The sequence below is a fragment of the Hipposideros armiger genome, unplaced genomic scaffold (genome assembly GCF_001890085.2).
Source record: "Hipposideros armiger isolate ML-2016 unplaced genomic scaffold, ASM189008v1 scaffold_97, whole genome shotgun sequence".
Lineage (NCBI taxonomy): Eukaryota > Metazoa > Chordata > Mammalia > Chiroptera > Hipposideridae > Hipposideros > Hipposideros armiger.
This window is the reverse complement of record NW_017731447.1, coordinates 3637040-3659492: the sequence shown is the minus strand read 5'-3', so window position 1 is coordinate 3659492 and position 22453 is coordinate 3637040. Positions and strand designations below refer to the sequence as shown.

Sequence of the window (22453 nt, the reverse complement as noted above, 5' to 3'; positions counted from 1 at the left end):
CGACTAGAGGCCGGTGACTGATGTGCCTCACCCGGGAAGAGCGCAATGATAATACCAACATGGGCCAGTGAAGCTACGTCCTCCACAACTAGACTGAAGAACAAAAGGACAGCAACTTATCTGTTCCCCTTCCCCCTATTCCCCAGCGCTGTTTCCCTCCCCCAATTCCCCAATAAAATCTTTAAAAAAAAAAAAGAGACGAGAAGTTTATTTTTCCTTTGGATAGAGGCAATTAGCAAACAGATGGCCACCCCAATAACCAGGTGAATCTAGAATGAATGATGCATGACAAATGGTCCTGTCAAGTTCTGGTACCTGGTGGGCCGTAGCTGCTGGTCTATAGGAAAAGGGAAGAAGCAGGTTGCCTGCGATGCTCATGGCATTATTATGTATTCAGTAGGTCACTGTTTTCCTTCTCTCCTTCTGTGGAGACATTCGCTCCGTTGGGAGGAGATTTTGTTTTAAATTCTATTTCCCCAGCAATTCCCACACTTCCCTAAACAGAGTACATGGCAATGCCCTACCCAGGACCTACAGGAGGAGGGAGGTCTCAGAGTGCGTGTGTGTTTGGGGGGGCGGGGGTGTAATTTTCGGGCCCTGCCAAGGTCAGATCCTGCACTGGGTGTCACCTGGAAGAAAAAGACTCTACCCTGGATGGGGGGGGGCAGCCTCAGCAGCTGGCCCAGGGTCCCCCAGCCTGCTCCCCTCAGGGGGCTCTCTGCCCTGGATAATATAGGGAAGGGTCATGAGGACATTTTTTTTTCTTTGTTGTTTTTTTTTTGTACAAAAGATGGAACTAGGAGATTGGATTCCAAGCCTGCTGCCTACGTGCTCCAAGACACAGAACCTAGGCAGACATTAATCAGTCACACAGAACAGACCATCCGAAGCCTTTTGAGCAAAGAGATTCCATCTGTAAAGACCATTCCTGTAATTAAACTTCTTACAAACTAGCCACAGGCTGTACCTTCCAAAAGTTAAGAGATAAACCTGCCCCTTTTCATCTTGTATGCCCCTTGCTGCTTTTCTCCTTTTCCTCATACCAAGAAATTTTCCATAGGAAAAAAAAAAAACCACACATATGAACTCTACCCCCAAGGGCAGAAGGGGTCTCTCTTCCATTAGTGATTAGAGACCACCACTCCGTCTGTGGTGTGGCTTTTCTTACTCTCCGCTAAATAAACTGACTTTCACGTTAAGCTCTCTGTGGGCTCAGGTTTGAATTCTTTCCTACATGAAGCCAAGACCCTTCTTGGTCCCGGGCTTGAGTTCCCTCTCCTGGGGATTCGCCCCGCTGGCATCCCGGGTTCACCTTGCTCTCTTTCATGCTTTCATTATTAAACTCCTTTTTTGTTTCCCTTCAGGGTAGAACTATTCAGCAGTTCTTTTCCACTTTGCATAGAAAGCCCGCCTCTAATAGATGCACCGTGGAGGTTCTAGAAAATTCCCTTTCTCTCTGTCTGCCAGCCCCCCCCTTTGTTCCCACAGGGAGCCTCATTCATCTGGACCCCATTCGTGACAATTTTTTTCATCACTTTTCTAGGCAAAGACTCAAGTATGTTCTTTGCTTTTTCTGAAGACAGATTATGTCAAGTCAATTCATTAACGAATTTGCTGGGAAGCATTTAATTGAGTTGAGAGCAGATATTCTTTCTGAGCGCGTAATGACATCTTTGCATCCTGGCTTGTTGTTAGATGCTACTTCTCTTTCTCCTTCATCCTCTCGCCCCACCGCTAGCTGAGAAGCCAGCAAAGCACAGGCTCCCCAACACCTGGTCTCTGCCCCAGTCAGGCTGGGCCCTCAGTTGCCTGAGGGCATGGCCTGGAGGGGCCATTTGGTTCCAGCCTCGGGGGTCTAATTCTCTACACTGGCTGTGCTTTATCACCTGGCAGCTATAAAAACATTTATGCTAATGTGTAAATCTCGCCCCCAGAGTTTCTGCCTTACTTGATCTGTGGCAGTGCCCAGGGCAGCTGTCGGGTCTTAAAAAAGCCCAGGTGATTCTAAGGTGAGTGGAAGCCTCCACCTCTTCTGTCAGGCCCCTCCCTGTGAGTTCTGAAGCCTCGCTGGGGGTCAGGGCTGAGCGGCAGCGCAGCACAGGTCACACCTTTTCTACCGGGCTGCTCATTAAACATCTGGGGAGCTTTAAAAAAACACTGATGCCTGGCACCATGGCTAGCAATTCTGATTTTATTAGTCTGGGGCGAGACCTGGGCACCTCTGGTGTCCAGCCAGGGTGAGAACCACCTGATTAGGGGAAAGCCCTGACTTTTCAGTCAGATTGACCAGGACTAGAATCAGGGCTCTGCTGGGTGACTTGGAGCAGGTTACTGCTCTGAGCCTCAACTTTATTTCCAACATTGGAATGGTGTTACCCACCTTGCAGGGTTGACTGCAGTCAAAACGCATGAGGACTTCCTCCACCCTCCCTGCGCGGCATGGGTGGGTTCAACATCTCAATCACTCTCCCCTGTGCATATTTATTATTAATAATTCACTGTGCAACCAATAAAAATTCAGTTTTTGTCAATAAAAAGGTGCTGCTTTAGGGGACGAGGAAAAGAGGATGCCAGGGCCTACCTGTCCCGCCACTCTTTGGGAAGTGTCATAACAGCGGCCCCTTATCTTGTGAAACCCCATTTCAGGGCTCTGACACTTTTGATTCATAGTTCAGTTAATTAAATCCTCCCTGAAGCTCACTTAGGGGAGCTCTTTGCATGCATACTAGATCTCATTGTAAAGAAACATTCTTTTCTGGTAGGAATAATCGCATTTGTATCGTATCACACTATAAATTCGTAGCAACTTGCCTCAGGAAATGAGCCTCAAACTGAAATTCCATCACATTGGGTCTTAGCCTATTTGCTCAACTGAATTTCAGATTGAGGTTCTGAAAAAGGGGGTTGAAAATGCTGCTGCAACTGAGGAGGGTGTGGGATCCCATAGCTGGTGCCCTGATGCCATAATGCAGGCAGAAGGATGCGAATTCACAGCTGCAGGGTGGTACCCAGAGGCATGGAAAGGACCTCCTTTTCCCCAGCATGCCCCGCTGTCAAACATTCTCACCCTGTTTTTTGCATTGTGTTCTGCCAGGTCGAGAGAAGGATGAAGATAAAACAGATGGGGACTCGGCCCGCCTGCCCTCATGTAGACCATGATCTGGAAGTTCAAGTAAGTCGTGCATGTAACTAACTAGACACATGGTGGAATCAAGATCCAGTGGTTGTCAGGGAGGGCTTGCTAGAGGACATGGCGTTTTGACTGTGCTTTGAGGAGGCACAGAGTCTATAGGTAATGGAGAAGGCAATGCTTTCGTCCCAGTGGCAAGGATGCCAAGGAGCCCAGGATGTGAATGAAGGGGTTTGAGTGGAGGGGGCCTCAAGGGAAGCTGTGGAAAGCAGATGGGAAAGCCAGGAAGACAGACGGTTCCTGGGGGTCTTGGATTGCTTCAGGCTAGAGGTGAAATCGCTGGTGGAAAGGGGTGGCGTATTAAGGCCTTTGGTGTATATTGCTCAAGCAGCCGCTGGAAAGGATGCTTCACGTTGCAGGCACTGTGCAGGCAGTAAGATGCCAGCAGCCTTGACCTGAAAATGTGGAATGAGGAAGCACGGGAGTTTTGCATTGGGAAGGGGGAGGGGGGGGTTGTCATGTCAGTTCAACAGATATTTACTCGTCACTGGGTTGGGTGTGGGGGTGCCAAGGTGAACAGACACTTTCCTGCCCTTGGGGTACCCCGTCTGGTGGACAGACAGCCCACAATCCAGCACCGTGGGTAAACCTGGGCTCCCTGAAAGCTCCAAGCAGGTTTTTGAGTTACAAAGAGTCTGTTCTTTCTTCCTCTTTGAGGCACCCCACTCACCTCCGAGGAGGTGTTTACGTGGTTCCACCAGTTCTCCCCAGGTTACCCGGCTCTCCAAGGAACAGCTAAATGTCCCGGTTACACATCAACTCACTCCACTTTCTGCCACAGTCCCTGTCACAGCCCCTGTCCTTCAAGATTGAGGGAATTTCCAAGGTGCTTGGTGGCATCTGTCCAGCTCCCTCCAAGTGGTATAACTGGGCCTTCTCAGGCCCACAGGCAGGAAAGCTGGCACTGGGGGGGTGGGGGGGTCTTATCTAGGGCGCCTTTGCAGTAGGCATCCAGGCCTTAAATATGCTTTTAGAAGTGATCCTAAGGATATAAGCATAAATATTTGCAGACTTATCTACAAGATTATGTGTAAGAACATTGTTTATGAGAAGAAAATGATCTAAATTTTCAACCATAGGGATTGGTTAAATAATTTATGGCATGATCATACGATTCCGGCATCATAAATTACATCATGGAAGAATATTTGATGACATGAAAAGAAAGTTGAAGACAATTGAAAATGCCATATTGCAAAATAGTAAGTGCTGTTGGATCCTATTTCTGATAGAAAAAAAAAATATATATATACACATATTCTGTATATATAAAAAAAAAATATATATATATATACACATAGAGACACAGGAAGAGACAAAAGTTGTGCATAAAAAAATAAGTGATTCTATTAAATAAAGCATTAGTGATTTCAGGGTAGTGGCATTATAAGAAATTTAAATTATCCTCTTTGGATTTTTATTTTTTTTACAAGAAATGTTGGTTACCTGTATAGTCAGAATAAAAAATGCTCTATTTTTTTAAAGTGATATCTGAGACATACCTGGGCAGGAGCTGGGTGCTGGGAGCAGGCCTGGACCTGGAAGGTCCTGCAGAGCTCCTGGGGGCTGGGGCATGCTGCTCAGACATCAAGGAAGCCGCACCGCAACCCCACTTACACAACGTGCCGCCGTGAAATGCCCTTGGTGGCCTCCGCTCAGCCCTGAGCATACAGATCTTCGCATTCCTCAGCCCCATTACAGGCCATGATGGGACAAGCCAGGATTCGGGTCGTACGGGTACATAACAACAGGACAAGTGGCTTTTCTGCTTTCTGTGTTCCACTCAGCTGAGGAGGCCCATTTGAACTCCTTCCCTCCCCGACTACTCAGCCCACACAGACCAGGCACCTTCTTCTGGGAGCCTTCCAGACTAACCCATCATGCATTGCGCCCTGAATGCCTTTGCTCTAATTAATAATTAACACTGGTCGAGTGGCTACCGAGTGCTCTACTTGTAATAACCTAAATTATCCTTACTGTGAGGTGGTACAGTAATACTGTCGTTACAAATGAGGAAACTGAGGCAGAGAGCGCGTAAGCAACTTACACAAAATCACACACTCATAAATGGCAGAGCAGGGATTCAAACCCAGGCGGCGTGGCCCCAAGGCCAAACCTCAGAGACACCATGCCATACATACAGCCTCCCTGGCAGACCGTTCGTTGATGTCACAGTCATGTTTCCGTGGTGATTTTGTTGTTCCCCAGAGTTTTCCTGGAAGACTATGAATTCCTCGAGAGCGTGAGTTGTGCCTTTCACTTCCATGGTGCCACACAGCACTGGGAATACAGCATGTCCTGGGCACCTGAGGCCCCCCCTTCTTTATTCCTCTAGCTGCAGGAAACATGGGTGTATCCTGTTGTGAGGTGTGTCTACAGGTGATTATAGCAAGTCTGGTAAAGCGCCTCTGTTATGGACAGGCATTGGGCAGGAGACTCTGGGAGCCTCGGGATGTTAGATCTCAGCCTTCTGTAGGATCGAAGGCTTCTTGCTGCTTCTCCACATCTTCCCAAAGACCTGCTCAGCCCCCAGGGACCTGGGGAGGGCCCAGCTCCACAAAGGATCGTGGCTCAAGTCCTTCCAGTCCCAACAGGAAGGGAGATTAGAGGAGAAATGAGCAGGCAGCCCAGAGGGTGAGCCTGTTGGTGTTAACCTCTGGGCTGTCATTTCTTTGTTACAGGTTTCCAGGCTAGACTCCCAATTCCGGATCTAAGAGGCTGTTACCAAGTCCGGGCAAAGCAGCACCACCATGTTGACAGGGGTTATCTCAGTGTAGTAGAATTAGAGATGACTTGCTTTGTGGCTTTGCTTCTTTGCATTTTCTAATTTTCTGCAGTGAACACGCTAGTTGGGCAATTGAATAATTAAACGGAGGGCAAGTCACTGTTCTTGCTCTATCTTCCCAGGGCCCCTTCCCCAGCCTTCTGTAGGCTGCTAAGCTCTAAGCTGCTCTCTATTTTGTGTGGCTTTCCCGGAGCTCTTTCTGACCTTACCACCAGCACATCTTCATCCCCACTTTCTTCTTTAACACCCTCCACTGCACACTAATCTACCCCAAACCTTGCACATTACACAGCATTTTACAGGCCTGAGCCTGCTGGCTCCCACAGCCCTGATTTCATGAGACGTCATCTTTCTTGTCTTGGAAAATGATGCCTGGAACCACATCTCTATCCTCGGCCCCTCACCTGGACTTCAACCCCAATTCACTGCTGGACGATATAACTGGAAACAACCATATTGACAACAAGCACCTGAGTCCCACCTTGCTCCCTCCTTTCCACATCCAGTCACCTCCCAGTTTTTTTATCTTAGCCAGCAGCACCACCATTGAGTTCTAGGCGGGGAAGTTTATGGAACTATGACTGCTTTTTCCTCCTAGGGTCAGTCATTCAGTTAACAGGGCAGGTATTCTTTTCTTCAAAATGCCTCCTGGGTATTTCCTTCCTTTGTCTCTCCACTAGCCCCTCACTCATGCTCCTGAACCATTGCTGAGGTCCAGGACTAATTTTTGCTTTCGCATTTCCAGGATCTAGTGTTGTGCCAGCACATAATATGTCCTCATTGTATGCTTCCTGGTTCAATGAATGAGTGAACACATGGGTGAAAAAACAACCTTTTACAATTTGTCTCCTCGATTTTAGTTTTTTCTCTGCAGTCCTCCCTATATTTCTCTGCCAGCTGAATATCCCAAAATGGTGATTTGACCATGCGAATCCCCTCTGGTGACTTTAAATGGTTCTTACTTTCTGTCAAAATCCTTCAAACACCCACCCTCTTTACTTTACCTTGTAAAGAATTTGTTCTCTTGCTCCCTGAGGACCCCACCGCCAGCTCACCTGGCCCCTCCGAACCCTCCCATGGACCTTGTCTAGGATACTCTGTCCTGTGGCCCTGCCCAGTCACCCCATGCTCTTCTCTGCCTGACCACTTCGCCTCCTGTGTTGCTGCTTACTGGCTGGTGCTTACTATTGACTATTTTTTTTCATGAGTTCAGTGTGGTGTCCTCTCCTATGATGGACCAATTGCAGTAACAGCTCTGATCTGTTCATGCCTCTCTTTATTATAATTTCCTCCCACAGTGACTCTGGGCTTGGCCATGTGACTTACTTTGATCAATGGGAAAACAGCAAACATGCGCTGGCAGAGACTTGAAAAGGACTTGCACATTGGGAACCCAGCAACTGTCACCATATGACCTAACCAGGGCTAGCCCAGTTACCCTCATCAGCTGACAGCCAGTCACCCACCAGACAGAGCAAGGCCACAGGCCCCCCACAGACCTCCAGCTAACTGCAACACTGAAGGAGCCCCGCCAACACTAGCAGAAGAACCAGCCAGCTGAACCCAGCCCAAACTGTGCACCCACAGAATTATGAGCTCAATAAATGGTTGTTGCTTTAAGCCACTAAGTTTTGGGGATAGCTTGTCATGTGTTCACTAAATCTGTAGTGTGTCTATTGACTGGAGGAATCGTGCTATGAAGACCACCTTTTTTTTTAATTTACTTTTTTAACTAGTTTCAGGTGTACAAAATAATGTAATAGACATTTACACCCCTCACAAAGTGATAACTCCCCTCCCCCAATCTACTACTCCTCTGACATCGTATATAGCTGTTACAATTCCACTGACCCTATTCCCTATGCTATACTCCACATCCCAAGACTATATACACACACACACACACACACACACACACACACACACACACATATATATATATTAAATTATAGTTGACATTCAGTATTATTCAGGTGTACAGTGCAGTGGTCAGGCATCTACACCATCCATGCAGTGGTGTCCCTAAGAAGACATGTGCCCATCTGACACCCTACAAAATCTTTACAACATTATTGATTATATTCCCCGAACTATCTTTTGTATCCCTGTGGCAATATTGTAGTTATCTATTTATGCTGTCTAATCCCTTCCCCTTCTCCCTCATCCCCGCCCCCCTCTCATCTAGCAACCCTCAGTTTTTTCTCAATATCTCTGAGACTGTTTCTGATTAGTTTGCTCATTTATTCTATTCTTTAGAGTCCACATATAAGTGAGATCATATGGTCTTTGTCTTTCTTTCTCTGACTGACTTATATCACTTAGCATAATGTTCTCAAGGTCCATCCATATCATTGCAAATGGTACAATTTCCTTCTTCTTTATAGTGGAGTAATACTGCATTGTATAAATGTACCACAGTTTCTTAATCCAGTCATCTACCGATGGGTATTTCAGTTGTTTCCAAGTCTTGGCTATTGTGAATAGCACTGCAATAAACATAGGGGTACATATATTTTTTCGAATTAGCATTTTGGATTTTTCTGGATAGATACCTAGGAGTTGATTTGCTGGGTCATAAGGTAGTTCCATTTTCAGTTTTTTGAGATACCTTTATACTGATTTCCATAATGGCTGCAACAATCTGCAGTCCCACCAACAGTGCACCAGGGTTCCCTTTTCTTCACGTCTTCCCCAGCACTTGTTGTTTGTTGATTTATTGATGATAGCCATTCTGACCGGAGTGAGGTAGTATCTCATTGTGGTTTTTACTTGCATTTCTCTAATGATTAGTGAGGTTGAGCATTTTTTCATATGTCTGTTGGCCATCTGTATGTCCGCATTAGAAAAATGTGTCTTCATGTCCTCTGCCCATTTTTTAATTGGGTTGTTTGATTTTTGGTGTTGAGTTGAATGAGATTTTTATAAATTTTGGATATTCACCCCTTATCAGATGTATCATTGACAAATATCTTCTCCCATTCAGTAGGATGCCTTTTTGTTTTATCGATGGTTTCCTTTGCTGTGAAAAAACTTTTTAGTTTGAGGTAGTTCCATTTGTTATTTTTTGTATTGTTTCCCTTGCCTGAGGGGATATATCAGTAAAAATGTTACTGAGGGTGATGTCTGCAAATTTGCTTCCCATATTTTTTAGGAGCTTTATGGTTTCAGATCTTACATTTAAGTCTTTAATCTATTTTGAATTTATCTTCTATATGGCATAAGGAGGTGGCCCAGTTTCATTTTTTACATGTGTCTATTCAGATTTCCCAGCACCATTTATTGAATAGACTGTGAAAACCACCTTTTGACACTCCCCAGGTATAGCTACAGACATCCTGATGGAGGTTTAAAAGCACCCCCTAAAATTTTTAATTTATTTTTTATTATTTTTTTTAAGTGGAGGAAGGAGAGTCGGTAGGAGAAAAGGAGACAAGGAGAAGACAAGAGGGCCAGCGAGTGGCTTGTTGGTTAAGAGCTGGCTTGGGAATGTGAGCTCTGAGCAGCAGGGCCGCCGTTTCGGATCCCACATGGGCCAGTGACACTGCCCTCTACAGCTAAGATGGTGAACAACAGCTCGACCTGGAGCTGGGCTGCCGTGAGTTGCTGGAAACGGCGTAGGCTGCAGCGCGGCTGCAGTGGGCTGCCATAAGCTACTGTGAGTGGTTGACAGCCAGCATGAGCCGCCGTCCAATGGCCGGCAAGTGACTGCCTCACCAGGGAAGAGCGCAATGATCACAGTACCAACATGGGCCAGTGAAGCAACGTCCTCCACAGCTAGACTAAAGAACCAAAGGACAGCAACTTATCTGTTCCCCTTCCCTGATTCCCCAACACTGTTCCCTCCCCAATTCCCCAATAAAATCTTTAAAAAAGAAAACAAAAGACAAGAGAGAAAAGCAGAGAAAAAAAAAGAGAACATTGCATAACCAACATGGAGACTTCCTGGGGAATGTCAACAAAGAGCTATTCTCACCTACTTCCAAGCTCACGGAACCCCAATTCTTTCTGGGAAGGACAGAGCTTCCCATCATCTACCTTGATCTACCCCAGCCCCAGCGGAAGGATTGTGATGGCAATCACAATCCATTTTGCCAGTGATGGGTCTAGGGGCGGGCATATGTCCCAGTTCTGGTCAATGAGAAATAAGGGGAAATCTAACTTCCCTTTCCCAACTTGACACAGAAAATTTCAAGAAGACAAAACCTTTTGCGTCTGCCCTGCCCTTCCTACTGGGCACTGGTGTGAGGACAGGATGACTGAAGGGATAGCATCCATCTTGCAACTGTGAGATCATAGGCACAAGGACACAATGGAAGAAAAGACCAGAAGGAGCTGGATTCTCAGTGATGCCAAATACTGCCCGTGGTCTCCTCCAGGCTTCCGGGTAACTAAACGCTGTTAATGCTTAAGTCACTGTCGCTTGCAGCCAACTGCGCATGTAACTGGTGCAATCTCTAAGGAATGTGGTTTGGCAGTATATTTCTATTTCGAATGTGCATATCTTCTGACTCAACAATTCTATTTATCAGAATTTCTCCCACAGATAGTCACACAGTGCTCAAATAAGTAGATTTAAATATATTAATTACAACATTATGTATGTAACAATCTGGTTAGCTTGGCTGTGGTGCATCCATAAAGTGAAATAAGCTGACTTTTAAAAGATTGGCACAGCTCTATGTATATTGGTAAGAAATTGTTTTCTAGATATATTACGTGAAAGAAGTGAGATCAATAATGGCTGAAGCTGGGTGATGGGGGCATGGAGATTTGTTATGCTACTTTTTCTTGTAAATGTATTATGAAGATTAGAAATTTTCCAGAATAAAAAGAAATTAAAGGCAAGGAAGGGGCAAGGAACAGTAGTGTGAATAGTATGACATCAATTGTGTGTGTGTGTGTGTGTGTGTGTGTGTGTTTAAAGAAAATAGATACAAGAATAGAAAAGGAATATCCCTGGAGGAACACATCAGTAACTGGTAACAATTGTTACATCTAGGGAGAGACCTGAGTTTTCATATCTTTTTGTCCCTTCTGAATTTTTTTAAAAATAAAATATTTTATTATACTATAACATTTTCTTTAAAAATAAAATAATAATTTATTAGTCAACCAAGTGCAACAAAATAGGTAGGTGATGGATAGAGAGAGCAGTGTGTATCTTCACAATGTGGTCTCAAGCGTTGCTTGATGTTCTTGCAATAACTCTGGTCCCAATCCACCAGATGACCCTAAAAAGATGATACTGCCACAAATAACCCGAGGCTGCCAAGGTCCCTGCAAATAAGCTAAATCCTTCCTTAGAACCAAGTTACAAAGATGTTGGGGACAAGGAAAACTTGATTGTAGTGAGTGCTACAGCGTGTACGTGAAAAACAACACAAAACACCATTTCCGTGGGAGTTACAAGATTTCTCTTTAACGTGTAATTCCATTGCAGACAGTTTTTAAAAGCAGTAAAGCACAAAGAGGTTAAAAATCATTCCTAGTGTCACTCCCTGTAGTGACAATGTATCTTGGTGTGAATGGTGTATGTGTCCACATATGTGTCATCAGAAAACACATACCATTTTGTAATCTGATTCTTTTCAGTTCATAAAATATAATTATTTTCCTACCTCATTAAATACTATTTTACAACAGATTTTTTTTAATGTGTGCATATTGCTTTCATGTGTTTTTTCAATAATCTTACCAATTTCTTATGTTGGACATTTAGTTGGTTTCCCACCTTTTTGGTAGCAGTATAATTATAAATCATAGTCAATGTTAATACTTTCTGACATCCACAGATACATAGCTCAATTTTCTCCCTTCCTTCCTTCAATAAATAGTTATTAATTAGAAGCAAAACAACCAGGCTCCAACAAAGCAACTATAAAAGATATTTTTGAGATATTTGGGGAAATTTGAATGTATAAATTGGATCTTTCATGATGTTAAGGAATTACTGTTGTGTGATATCGGTCTTGCAGTTATGTAGAAATGCTTCCTTATTTTTTAGAGATACATGCTGAAGAGAAAATACTGCGAAGTTTGTAATGTGCTTTAAACTATTTTAGCCAAAAAAATCAATGAGGCAAATATGGAAAACTAGTCACTGTTCAATCTAAACCACGGGTGTATGGCCTACTTTTCTGTATGTTTGAAATTTCCACTTAAAAGTATGTCTTAAAAATGAAATACTTCGTGCTAGGCACTGGGCTATGAATGGGGGGTATGGCAGTGAACAAAACAGACCCCGCCATCCTGGCTGAGCACACAGCCGTTGGGGAGCACGTTTGCATCAGGGAATCTCCAATGCAGTGTGACTGGTGAGGATGTCTGTGAGTCTGGCTTCCTTGTCCCCTGCACACCACCATCACCACAGGTGTGTTTTCACAAGTTTTGAAAATCTACACTCCCAATGGCCTTGTGTCCACAGGAATCCCCAAACTCTGGTGCAGTGATAGCACATGTCAAAAATCAGCTATGTGGTGCTTGGTGCCCCCGGGTTCATTTCAGCAAACTTTTCTTGGGCACCCATGTGTGCCTGGCTCTGTGAAGGTACCAGGACTTTAAAAGTGAATGGCCCAGTCCCTGTCTCTCTCTTACAACCTAGGAGAGGAAGTGGAACAGGTTCCCCAAGCCAGTTGGAAGGAGGCGAGTTGGCTGGAAGGGAGACCAAGACAAGATTCTTCAATGAGAAAGAGAGAGACCCCAGTGGAATGGGGGAAAGGGGTGGAAGTCCCCCATGCCCACCAGGACTGGCAGGAATAAAGACCCAGAGGGGCCAATGTCAATGTGTTCCCTAGTTCAGGGGTTGGCAAACTTTCTTTTTAAAGGGCCAGAGAGTAAACACTTTAGACTTTGCAGGCCAAGGGGCAATATGTAAGTATAAGAGAGGAAAATCCCCACAATTTTTTGGACAAAATTTGTGGACACCGAAATGTAAATTTCCTATATTTTTTATATGTCTTCACTTTTTCTTCCTTTGATTTTTGTTTTCAACTATTTAAAAATGCAAAACCCATTCTTAGCTCTTGGGCCATACCAGAACAGTTGGTGGCAGGATTTGGCCCCCGGCAGAGTTTGCCACCCTCTCACCTTATGTGATGGGCTGGTTCTTAACTGAACAGTGTCTTTTCAGAGCTGCTCTTTGCTGTGGTGACTGGAATGGGCCTGATCTAGTTGTTGGCATCTGGGTTCCTGGGAACCCTGCGCGTTCCTGGGTTCCTGCTCCAAAGCAGCTGGGAGTTTCAAGGAAGGTCACTTCACCTTCCCTGGACCTCAGTTGCCTGGTCCCTGAAGCCAGAGGAAACTACCACCCTACTCACAGGCTGTGGTGAGGAAAATATTGCTATGTCTGGGACACTGCCCTTTCCACACAGGAAATGCTGGGTTGGGGAAGGACTCTGTGCACCCAGAGCATCAGGCCTCCCCAGGAGCGAGCACACCTTGGGGCCGATTCATCATAAACATGGGACGTGTATCTCCAGGACGTATATCACCTGCCCTGAGCCTCGGAAGCCGGCTTCCCGGCGCGCCAGAGCAGGGTAGAGGGAAAGAAAGCAAACCCCTTCATTCCAGGTGGGGGCGCCGGGCGCATGGCGTCCCAGGCACCCAGGGCCTTCGGGTCTGAGCGCCGCGTTGGCAGCAGAGACCCATTGCGGGTAGTTCAGCCCGGCGTGCCGCAGAGCTGGCTATGCGGGCCTCGCTATCTGTGCCCCAACCAGCTGACAGAAGTCCCCCCACAGTCACTTGTCCCCGAGATGCTGATCCCGAGCCGTGCCTGAGCTTATGTCGGGACCTCGAGGATTTGTGGCTCCTGCCAGCGGTCCCCAAACTTGCTGGCGTCCCCGAGGGTGCGAGCGTGACTCCTGGCACAGCAGAGTCCCTCTCTCGAGGCCCGGGGCCCGCATCTGCCCGGCACGGAGCTGCCCACGGGGTGGGGCGGGACCTGGCGCTCCGGGTGCGCCCAGGCATGCCCGGCAGTTGCGCAAGTCGTGCCTGGGAGACTGTATAAGAGGGGCGGGCAGGCATGGAGCTCCGAAGCGATTGCCCTGAAGCAGCTTCGAGGTAAGCCCCCAGCACTCTCCTTTTTCCTTCTCTACGGGTCGCCCTGGGCAGGCCACAGCTCCTCTCCCCACCCCACCCCGGGCCCCGGGGGAAACTGAGACAGGAGAAGGGCAGGCCAGAGGGCTTGATTCTGGACCATGGTAACTTTGCACAGAGATCTAACCAGAGGGAGTGGGCTGCTGGGAGCTGGGAGCTGGGCTGAGCTGTGCCTATGCCCACCGGGCAGGAATCTGCTCAGGGAGCCAGCCAGGGCCCCAGGAGACAGAGCCACCAGCTCGCTGCTGAGATGCTTTGGAAATTGCCTTGAGCACTTCCCCAAAGATCAGGGTACCCTGCTCCTATTTGGGGATAGGGAGATAAAGTTGAAGGTTCGAAGGACACAGATACCAGCGTTCAGTTTCTGAGGACTAGGTATATACCCTTGCTCTGTAAGAAAGCAGGCATTTTTTTTCCAACAGGGGTCCTGACCTCTGAATCCCAGGGGTTGTATAAGACCCAGGCCCAGGACCAGGATAACAATGGAGTAGGGGTGGGGAGAATAAGAGTCAGGAACAACCCAAATCTTGTCCTGGGCCTCACCGCTTCTGGTCTCCAAGCTGTGCAAATGGCCGTCTTCATGATGTATAAAATAGGGTTTCTCTGGGGAGACAGAACAGCAGGTCATGGGGAAGGCCTTTTTCTCACGTTTCTCACCGTTACCACTTCCCTGGCCCAAACCACCAAATACACACTATTGGCAGGGGGCTCCCGATGAGACCTACCAGGCCTTCCTATAGCCTGCCTTCTCCCCTGGTGTGGTCGCCTTCACACTCCAGTTCTCTAGCTTAAAGATGGTGGCGCTCTGGAAAAGTAACTCCCTAAATATAGTTAGAGCTGAGTGTGACAAGTGGCCTGGTTGTCATTTGAGAATGGCAGCTTTGGAAAGACAAGATGACTGCTTTCTGCTGGAAGGGTAGTCTTCAGGGGACGTGGGGCCGAGGGCAGGAACTTGAAGGCAATGCCCCCGGAGCACAAGCTCAATGATGCCCCTTTGTCAGAATTGAGCTCCCTCAGGCTCCTTGTGTTTGTTCTAGCAAGTTCTGCAGTGGGCAGCAGTCCTCTGGGACTGGTGGGATAGAAGGTACCCAGTCTCTTTAGTCTGCAGAACCATTGTCGTTCCCATTCTAACGTCCAGTGAACGGAATGGCCATGTTGGCCATTTCTCTCTTCGGTAAGGGGAGAAGGCAAGAGAAAAACAGTGGATGTTTGTAAGTTCTTTCTTTTTCAAGCAATTTAGGACATTAGGCTTAGGGGAACGTTTCCATGTTGGCCAAAGGAGTCCTTCTCATATTTTGTATATCTTATGCCCAAAATAACTCTTCTTGGTATTTGGGGGAAATATTTTCCTCCCCCTCTGTTCCAGGAAATGGCTCCAAGCACCAAGGACAGAGCCAGGGAAATCGCAATTAATTCCTGCCTGTCAGCCCCAGGCGGATGCCTGCTGTGTCTGAGTGGCCCATGCTGGGTGCCGAGGTGGCCGCTTGGGAGAGCTTGCCTCACAGAATCTGGGGCATTGTCCCTGCTCCAGCCTAGATGCCACCCAAGGGAATGTAGGGGTCAGGGAAAGAGAAGGGGTTCCGGGGAGGTAGAGTCCCCGTGGTGCATGCATCCTTGAACAGCATGCATGTGATTTAAAGAAAAATGAGCCAAATTCTTCTGCAATCAGTCCATCAGTAGGTCCTGTCCCCACCAGCTGTAGGATTCCAGTGGCAGCAGCTCTGTTCTGGACTGCCAGCCAAAAGCCTTGAAATTATTTTGTCCACACAGTTGTCACAGAGAATAGAAAGAGAGGTTGTTTCTGCTTAAAAACAACACACCTGATGCCTAGGCCCATGGAGTCCTTTGCACTTACTTCATTTGCTTCTCAGCAAACTGCAAAAGACTGCATTTTATAGTCTTTCCTACCCAGTTTATCAGCTCTCAGGAACTGACTCCATGATTGGTGTCAATGCCAACATTTCATCTCCTAAAAAAAGGAAGAACCAAGGCACATAACACAAGAGTCCTTCTGCTTGTATTTAACTGGCCAGAGTTCAGTCACATGGCCATACTTAGTTGGGAGAAGCTGGAAAGTGTAGCATTTATTCTGGATGGCCCCATCCCTATCTAAACTTGGATGTTCTATTACTTGTGAAAAAAGGAAGAATAAATATTAGCGACAACTAGCAGTCTCTACTAAAAGAGTCAGGTGTGTTAGTATGTTTGTATGTGTGTGTGCGTGTCATGTGTGAGCATGTGTGTTGTGTGTTGTGTGCTGGCAGGCCAGGTTGTCTCCATCACTTTGATCTCAGATGGACCTGTTACCAGCTTTCTCTGCAGCCCCCATGGAGCACCCCTAAATTAGGCTTCTCCTCTGAGGCAGACTTAGCAGCAGCTTCTCAATTCCACGTTCCAAGGAGCTATAATTTATTTTCAGCATCCACTGAAACATATTACCAGTGGTCATAGAGGGAGCTTGTAAAACTGTTTTTCTACTCAGGTATTACAGGCTGGCCATCCTGTGAGAGTGACTATGACCAGAGTTAATCTGGTAATAAATTATTTTGGGAAGGAGGGTGTCATCATCACATAAACCCTAGAAAAGGATAGGACTCAATCTTGCATGGCAGGGGGAGGACCCAGAAATACCAGGCACCCTGTTGAGATGGTCCTGGGGAGGCAATGGGTCAAAAGCTTAATTCAGGGTTGGCTATAAGTAGTGTTGCCCAAATGTTTCAAACCCTGCTCAGTAATTATACAATTCAGAAAAGCTGGCATTTACTCCCCTACCCCTCACCCTTCACACACACACACACACACACACACACACACACACACAGGCTTTACAGGTTCATCTCATTTACGCTTTGAGCCAGGTGGCCTTAGTTCCATTTTACAGATGGGAACGGATGCTTTAGGGAGGTTAAGTATCTTGCCCAGAGAGGCACAGCTATCAAGGACAGAGCCCACAGCTAAAGTCACAGGGCCTGACCACAACTCTGTCCACCTTTGCAAGGGTTTCATGGAATCATACTGGGAGATGAGCACTATTTAACTGTTCCACAAAGATTTGATGAAAATATTTACTCAGTGAATAAGTAGTTAATAGACGGAATTTTAACTTTTTAAGAGAAAACACAAGCACAGAAGTATCTGGAGTGCCCGCTCCCAAATTACTTAGTATTTTTCATATTTGAAGTGGATATGGGGGTACAATCTCATAGCTTCATCTTAGAGCAGGCTTTTGTTCCCAAGTGGCATTGGCATTGGAGGAGGGTGGGGAGGGTTATAATTTGAGCCTTTCTTTAAAGGCTAGAGAAACTGGGGAGTGGGGTAGAAAGGACCCCAGCCTCGGCTGATTTCTATTCCATTGCCAGGACATGAATTAGACTAATAATGCCACCTATGGACAGAAAATGTATTATCTGTTTTTATCAGGACCCAGATGAGGCAGAACACTGAAAATAGAGATTCACTTTTTTGCCGTCTCCAGGAACTTGGTGTAAAATTTATTTACATTGAATTATTATTTCAGGCTCATCCACAGATACTTGGCATGGATCATTGGCTACAGACTTGCAAACATTTAACTTTATTAGTTTTTGCCTCATGCATCTCATTAGAACTTTGCGGCTTAATCAAGGATCTGCAAATTGTTAATTTTAGAATGGTTCCATGATGTTGAAAGTTTCAAACATTCTAGGGGAAGATGTTATGTATTCTCTCCTGCCTCTGAGCCTTTGCACCTGCTGCTTTCTTGGCAATTATGGAAGCCACTTTCTACTTTTACTAAACCCTACTCGGTCTTTAATACCTAGCTCAGATGACACCTCTTCCAGGAAGCCCCCTTTTATTCCTGTGATAGCTTGTACTTGTCCTTCTTGCAAAGCTCTTTCTTCCGGAATCAGAATGGCCTACATACCTGTTTATCAAACTGTAAGCAACTTGAGGGTAGAGAACATCTGTCATTCACTATTGTAGCCTTGGTGCCTAGACCTGCCTGTAACATATTTAGCAGACCTTCCGTAAGCACTGGTTGGAGTCAGGCTCCCAGTGGGAGAGAGAGGGAGTAATAAAGCCAGTGATAAATGCCATCAGCGAGATCAGCAGGCTGCTGTGAGAGTAATGGGAGGACAAGTAACGTAATCTCTAATAATGGGCTAGTAATAGAGCACCTTTCGTGATACCTTTAAAGCTCTTTCACATGCATTCTCTAATTTGAGCCTTATAAAAGCCTGGAGATAGGTATATTGCAGGGGATAAAAGGTAGCGTTTATAGCACTTATGTGATTTGCCTGAAGTCTGGAAGCTAGTAAATTGATGGGATTTACACCAGACCTTAAAAAGCGCCCCCTCTTCCTTGAAGCACCCAGTGCACATCGTCACCACCGTGTTCATGTGCTCACGCCCTGGCCTTCTGCTCTGCAGTCTACAACACACCTCCTCATGGTTTTATTGACCAGGCCTTGCCCCCCAGGGGAATGCATTGTGTTACTGTATCTCTATATAATGAATTGTCTTTGACTCTGAGAGGATATAGCCAGGGCAGAAAGCAAATCACATTGTTACTCCCATCCAATAACGGGATTGCTAATAGGGCATATGATTTTTTATGAGATACCAGTGGCTTGAAATGTGCGGTTCCTTTCGTTTTCAGGCCCAAGAAGCACATCTGGAAGGCAGGATGCGTTGCGGACCCCTGTGCCAGCTGCTGTGGCTTTGGCTCTGTCTGTCCTACATTGAAGCTGTGCCCACCCAAAAAATCCAGGATGACACCAAAGTCCTCATCAAGACGATTATCACCAGGATCAATGGCGTTTCACACATGGTACGGAGGGCCGAGGGCAGCGGTTCTCAACCTGTGGGTCGCGACCCCTTTGAGGGTCGAACGACCCTTTCACAGGGGTCGCCTAAGACCATCGGAAAACAAAAAGATATTTACATGACGATTCATAACAGTAGCAAAATGACAGTTATAGAGTAGCCACGAAAAGAATTTTATGGTTGGGGGGTCACCACAACATGAGGACCTGTATTAAGGGGTCGCGGCATTCGGAAGGTTGAGAACCGCTGCTCTAGGGAGACAAAATAGAGCTGTGGCCAGCCCATGGGGGAACTGGGACCTCAGAGGTTAGCTGGGGCCTCAGAGGGGCCAGGGTGGCCTTGACTCCTCCTCCTGCGCGAACAGCTGCCTGTCCTCATCTCCCATCCATCTCCCGCCTCCTTACTGTCCTTCCTCCTTGTCTAGAATCCTAGTCCCTAGAACCAGAGGGAGCCATTGTGTCCCCTTGACAGGTGACCAGACCCCCAGCAGCACCCTCTCTGGGCCTCCATCTATAGCTCTCTACAGAATATGCTTTTCAGTAAGCGCTCTTCCTCGTTGTAGCTGAGCTCTGGCCTTGTGAAGCATCTCCGCATTACTGCCAGTCCTGCCTGCCAAGCCACACAGAAGAGCAAGTCTATCCCCTTTTACATACAGCCCTCTACAGATCAAACAGCTATCAGTGTGCCCCTGGGTCTTTGCTCTGGGGTCCACAGGCCTAGACCTCCAGCCATTTCCCAGATGAGGCCTATATTTGGAATTAGGAAGACTAAGTATGAATCTTCACACTTCTGCTCTCTCTCTAAAATCTGAAGCTAGTTGCTCAATGCCTTTAAGCCCTGGTTTTATCACCTAGGTAATAGGACTGTCATATAGTCTTCACAAGGTCATTATGAGACTAAATTAGGGAAAGCAAGTGAGCTTCCCACACCCCTGCAAAGCCAGAGCCAAGTGTGCCTCCATTGAAGGTTCGCAGTTGCGGGTTTTGGTAGGATTTATGAACCTTTCACTAACCCTAGCTGGAAACCCAAATCCTACCAAAAAGCAGCCTTAAAAGCCTGCTTGTTCGCCCTGCATGGAGCAACCTGGAGACCTCCATGTCTCTTGGCCACCGCGGAGGTATGGCCGTGGCCTCGGGCAGGGAGAAGTTAGGTGGCCAGAAGCAGGGACAACTTAGAACTAGACAGGGTCTTGGGCATTTCACAGAGAGAAACTCTTAAGTTTCATTGCTTTCAAAATAGTCATTCCACAAGGCTGCACATGACAGGTCCAGCGGGTCCCACTTGTGTGGTGCAGGGGCTGAGTGCCGCGGGCAATCAGGAAGGGGAACCCCTCCTTACGTAACCAGAGTTATTGGAGCAGAGGAGGGAGGCGGGATGCTCACTGGGGACAGCCTTGGTCCCTAAACGGGTGAGACCGTGGAGAGCTTGACTGGCAGGGAGGAGTCGCTGAGGGTGGAAGGGAATGAGGATGGCTGGGAGAGGGCATATGTGGAGGTGCCTGGAATCCGACTTAACTAATTAAGAACTAGGGCGTTGGGGCTCGTTCTAGAGTAGAGGCCATTGGGAGAAGGGAACAACCTGCAAAGGTTGGTCTAGACGTGGAGGGCAGGGTGGTTTGGGAAGGGCAGGAGGACAGAATCCAGTAAACCAGCATCGTGGCTTGGCTGCCACCCAGGCACAAGAAATAAAGGCCTAAGTCAGGATGGTGGAGAAAGGAGAAAAGAGTGATGAAGGGAACGAACCTCCACACTCAGCGGAAAGGCAGAGGGCTTTAGAGAATCAACTTCTCTCCCACCTTGCTGAGCTCTTGCCCTCCCTCCTCCTTCTGCACAGCAGTCTGTCTCCAAGTACAGCATCACCGGTTTGGACTTCCTTCCTGGGTTCCAATCTGCCCTGAGTTTGTCCATGATGAACGACATATTGGAGACCTACCAAAAGATCCTCATCAATCTGCCTTCCAGAAATTTGATGCAAATATCTAATGACATGGAGAACCTCCAACACCTTCTCCAACTGCTGGCCTCCTCCAGGGGCTGTCACTTCACCCAGGTCCCGGGCCTGAATTCCTTGAAGGGCAGCATCCTGGAAGCTTCGCTCTACTCCACAGAGGTGGTGGTCCTGAACGGGCTGAAGGCGTTTCTGCAGCAAATGCTGCGGCAGCTGGACTTCAGCCCTGAGTGCTGAAGCCTTGAAGGCCTCTCTTCTCAAAGTCGAGGGAAGAAACCTGGGCTTCCAGGTGTCTCCAAGAGAAGAGAATACAAATTTGATGCAGGCCTCTGGTCCTTTCTCTCTCACTCCTCCACGCTACACTTCCAAAGGCATACAACTCCAAGACACGAAACCAAAGATAGAAATACACGATGCCATGCTCACTGGGAGTGGGGCCCATCCAGCAAACAGGGAGGACTGGATCTGAGTGTCTCACAAATCTTCCTCCCTGTTCTGTCACCCCTCTCACTGCATGCTTTAGTGTGACCCAGGGTGGTTTCAGGAGGCGGGTCACAGAGCCCTTGCAGCATCAGATCGAGGTTTCCATCTGAGAATTCTGGGGAGCATCATGAAGGCTACATCCACACACAGCTGGAAACTCCCAAGCAACACCAGTCAGAAGCACTTATTTATTTATTACCCTCTTTATTCTGCATGGATCTGAAGCAAAACATGGACGATTCCAGGCTCTTTGGGGTCAGCTGGGGTCAGGGATGCCCCTAGGAGAAGCCCAGTTTCCATCCTCCCTCTGTGTGCTGGGTGGGCTCCAGGAATCTCTGTTTCCAGTCCCATCAATGGGCCTGGCCGAGGCAAACCCATTTCGAGTGACTTGAGGGCTCTCCAGTTAGTTCTCTTGTAACTGGCTTTGTTCCTACCGTGACTGATTTTTAAATCACAGTGTTTGCAATGGCATTGCTCTGAGCAGATCTCCAAGGGCCAGGTTATTTTTAAAAGAAGATGAATTTTGTCAAGTGTAATATGCAGTGTATGTACCCGGAGGTGGGGAATGTGTTGGTGGGAGAGGGAAGGACCCAGAATGCATTTTCTGAATAACATTTGTTTGATGCACTCTTTGTGTGGACTCATTTTCTTATCTGCAACCACTTAGAATGGTTTTCATGACAATAACAAAAGAGATGGCTCCTTCAGTTAGATTGTGGAGATTTGCCAGCCGCTCATGGGGTGTGTGTGTGTGTTGGGGGGGGGGGAGATGAAAGCTGTACGTTGAGGCCATGGTGAGCTCTGGCCTCCTCTGACCGCTAGAGAGAGGTCTTATCAGGGACTGAGGGTTTGGGACTGGAGACAGTGACTCCAGAGCAGGGGTCCTTGGCGTGGCCCTCCGAATGGTCCAGGTTGATCCCACACTGGCCTTACAATATGGCAGCGTTCCTCTTTGGGGTTTGCATCTCACCCAAAGCAAGGCTGTATTTCCCACCCATTCGGGAAGGATTTTTATTCCAGTGGGAGGGCAAAATCCACAGGGGCTCTGTCGGCTTCCACATGTGGTCCCAAGACCTGGGCCACTGCCGAGTGGGTGCCAGGAACCCAGGTGAGGCTGCCAGGTGTACCCTTCCCACTAGAGGTCACAT

The 22453-nt window shown here is 47.2% G+C and overlaps 1 protein-coding gene across 12 annotated transcripts in view; it reads left to right on the top strand.

Moving 5' to 3' along the window:
• The window catches only part of LEP (leptin), an 81344-nt gene extending 59412 nt beyond the window's left edge, over positions 1-21932 (top strand). For 7 of the 12 annotated variants that reach the window (XM_019646173.1, XM_019646174.1, XM_019646178.1 and 4 more), the window contains 3 exons: positions 3095-3172; positions 18709-18879; positions 20709-21932. In XM_019646173.1, coding sequence (XP_019501718.1) covers positions 3107-3172; positions 18709-18879; positions 20709-21059 — 588 coding nt within the window. In that variant the 5' untranslated portion in view covers positions 3095-3106 and the 3' untranslated portion in view covers positions 21060-21932. Of the gene's footprint in view, positions 1-3094; positions 3173-4269; positions 4393-9860; positions 10360-13964; positions 14034-17881; positions 17988-18708; positions 18880-20708 lie in introns of those variants that run through there. The other 5 variants (XM_019646181.1, XM_019646170.1, XM_019646171.1 and 2 more) reach the window with 5 other exon arrangements.
• The last annotated feature ends 521 nt before the right edge of the window (positions 21933-22453 follow it).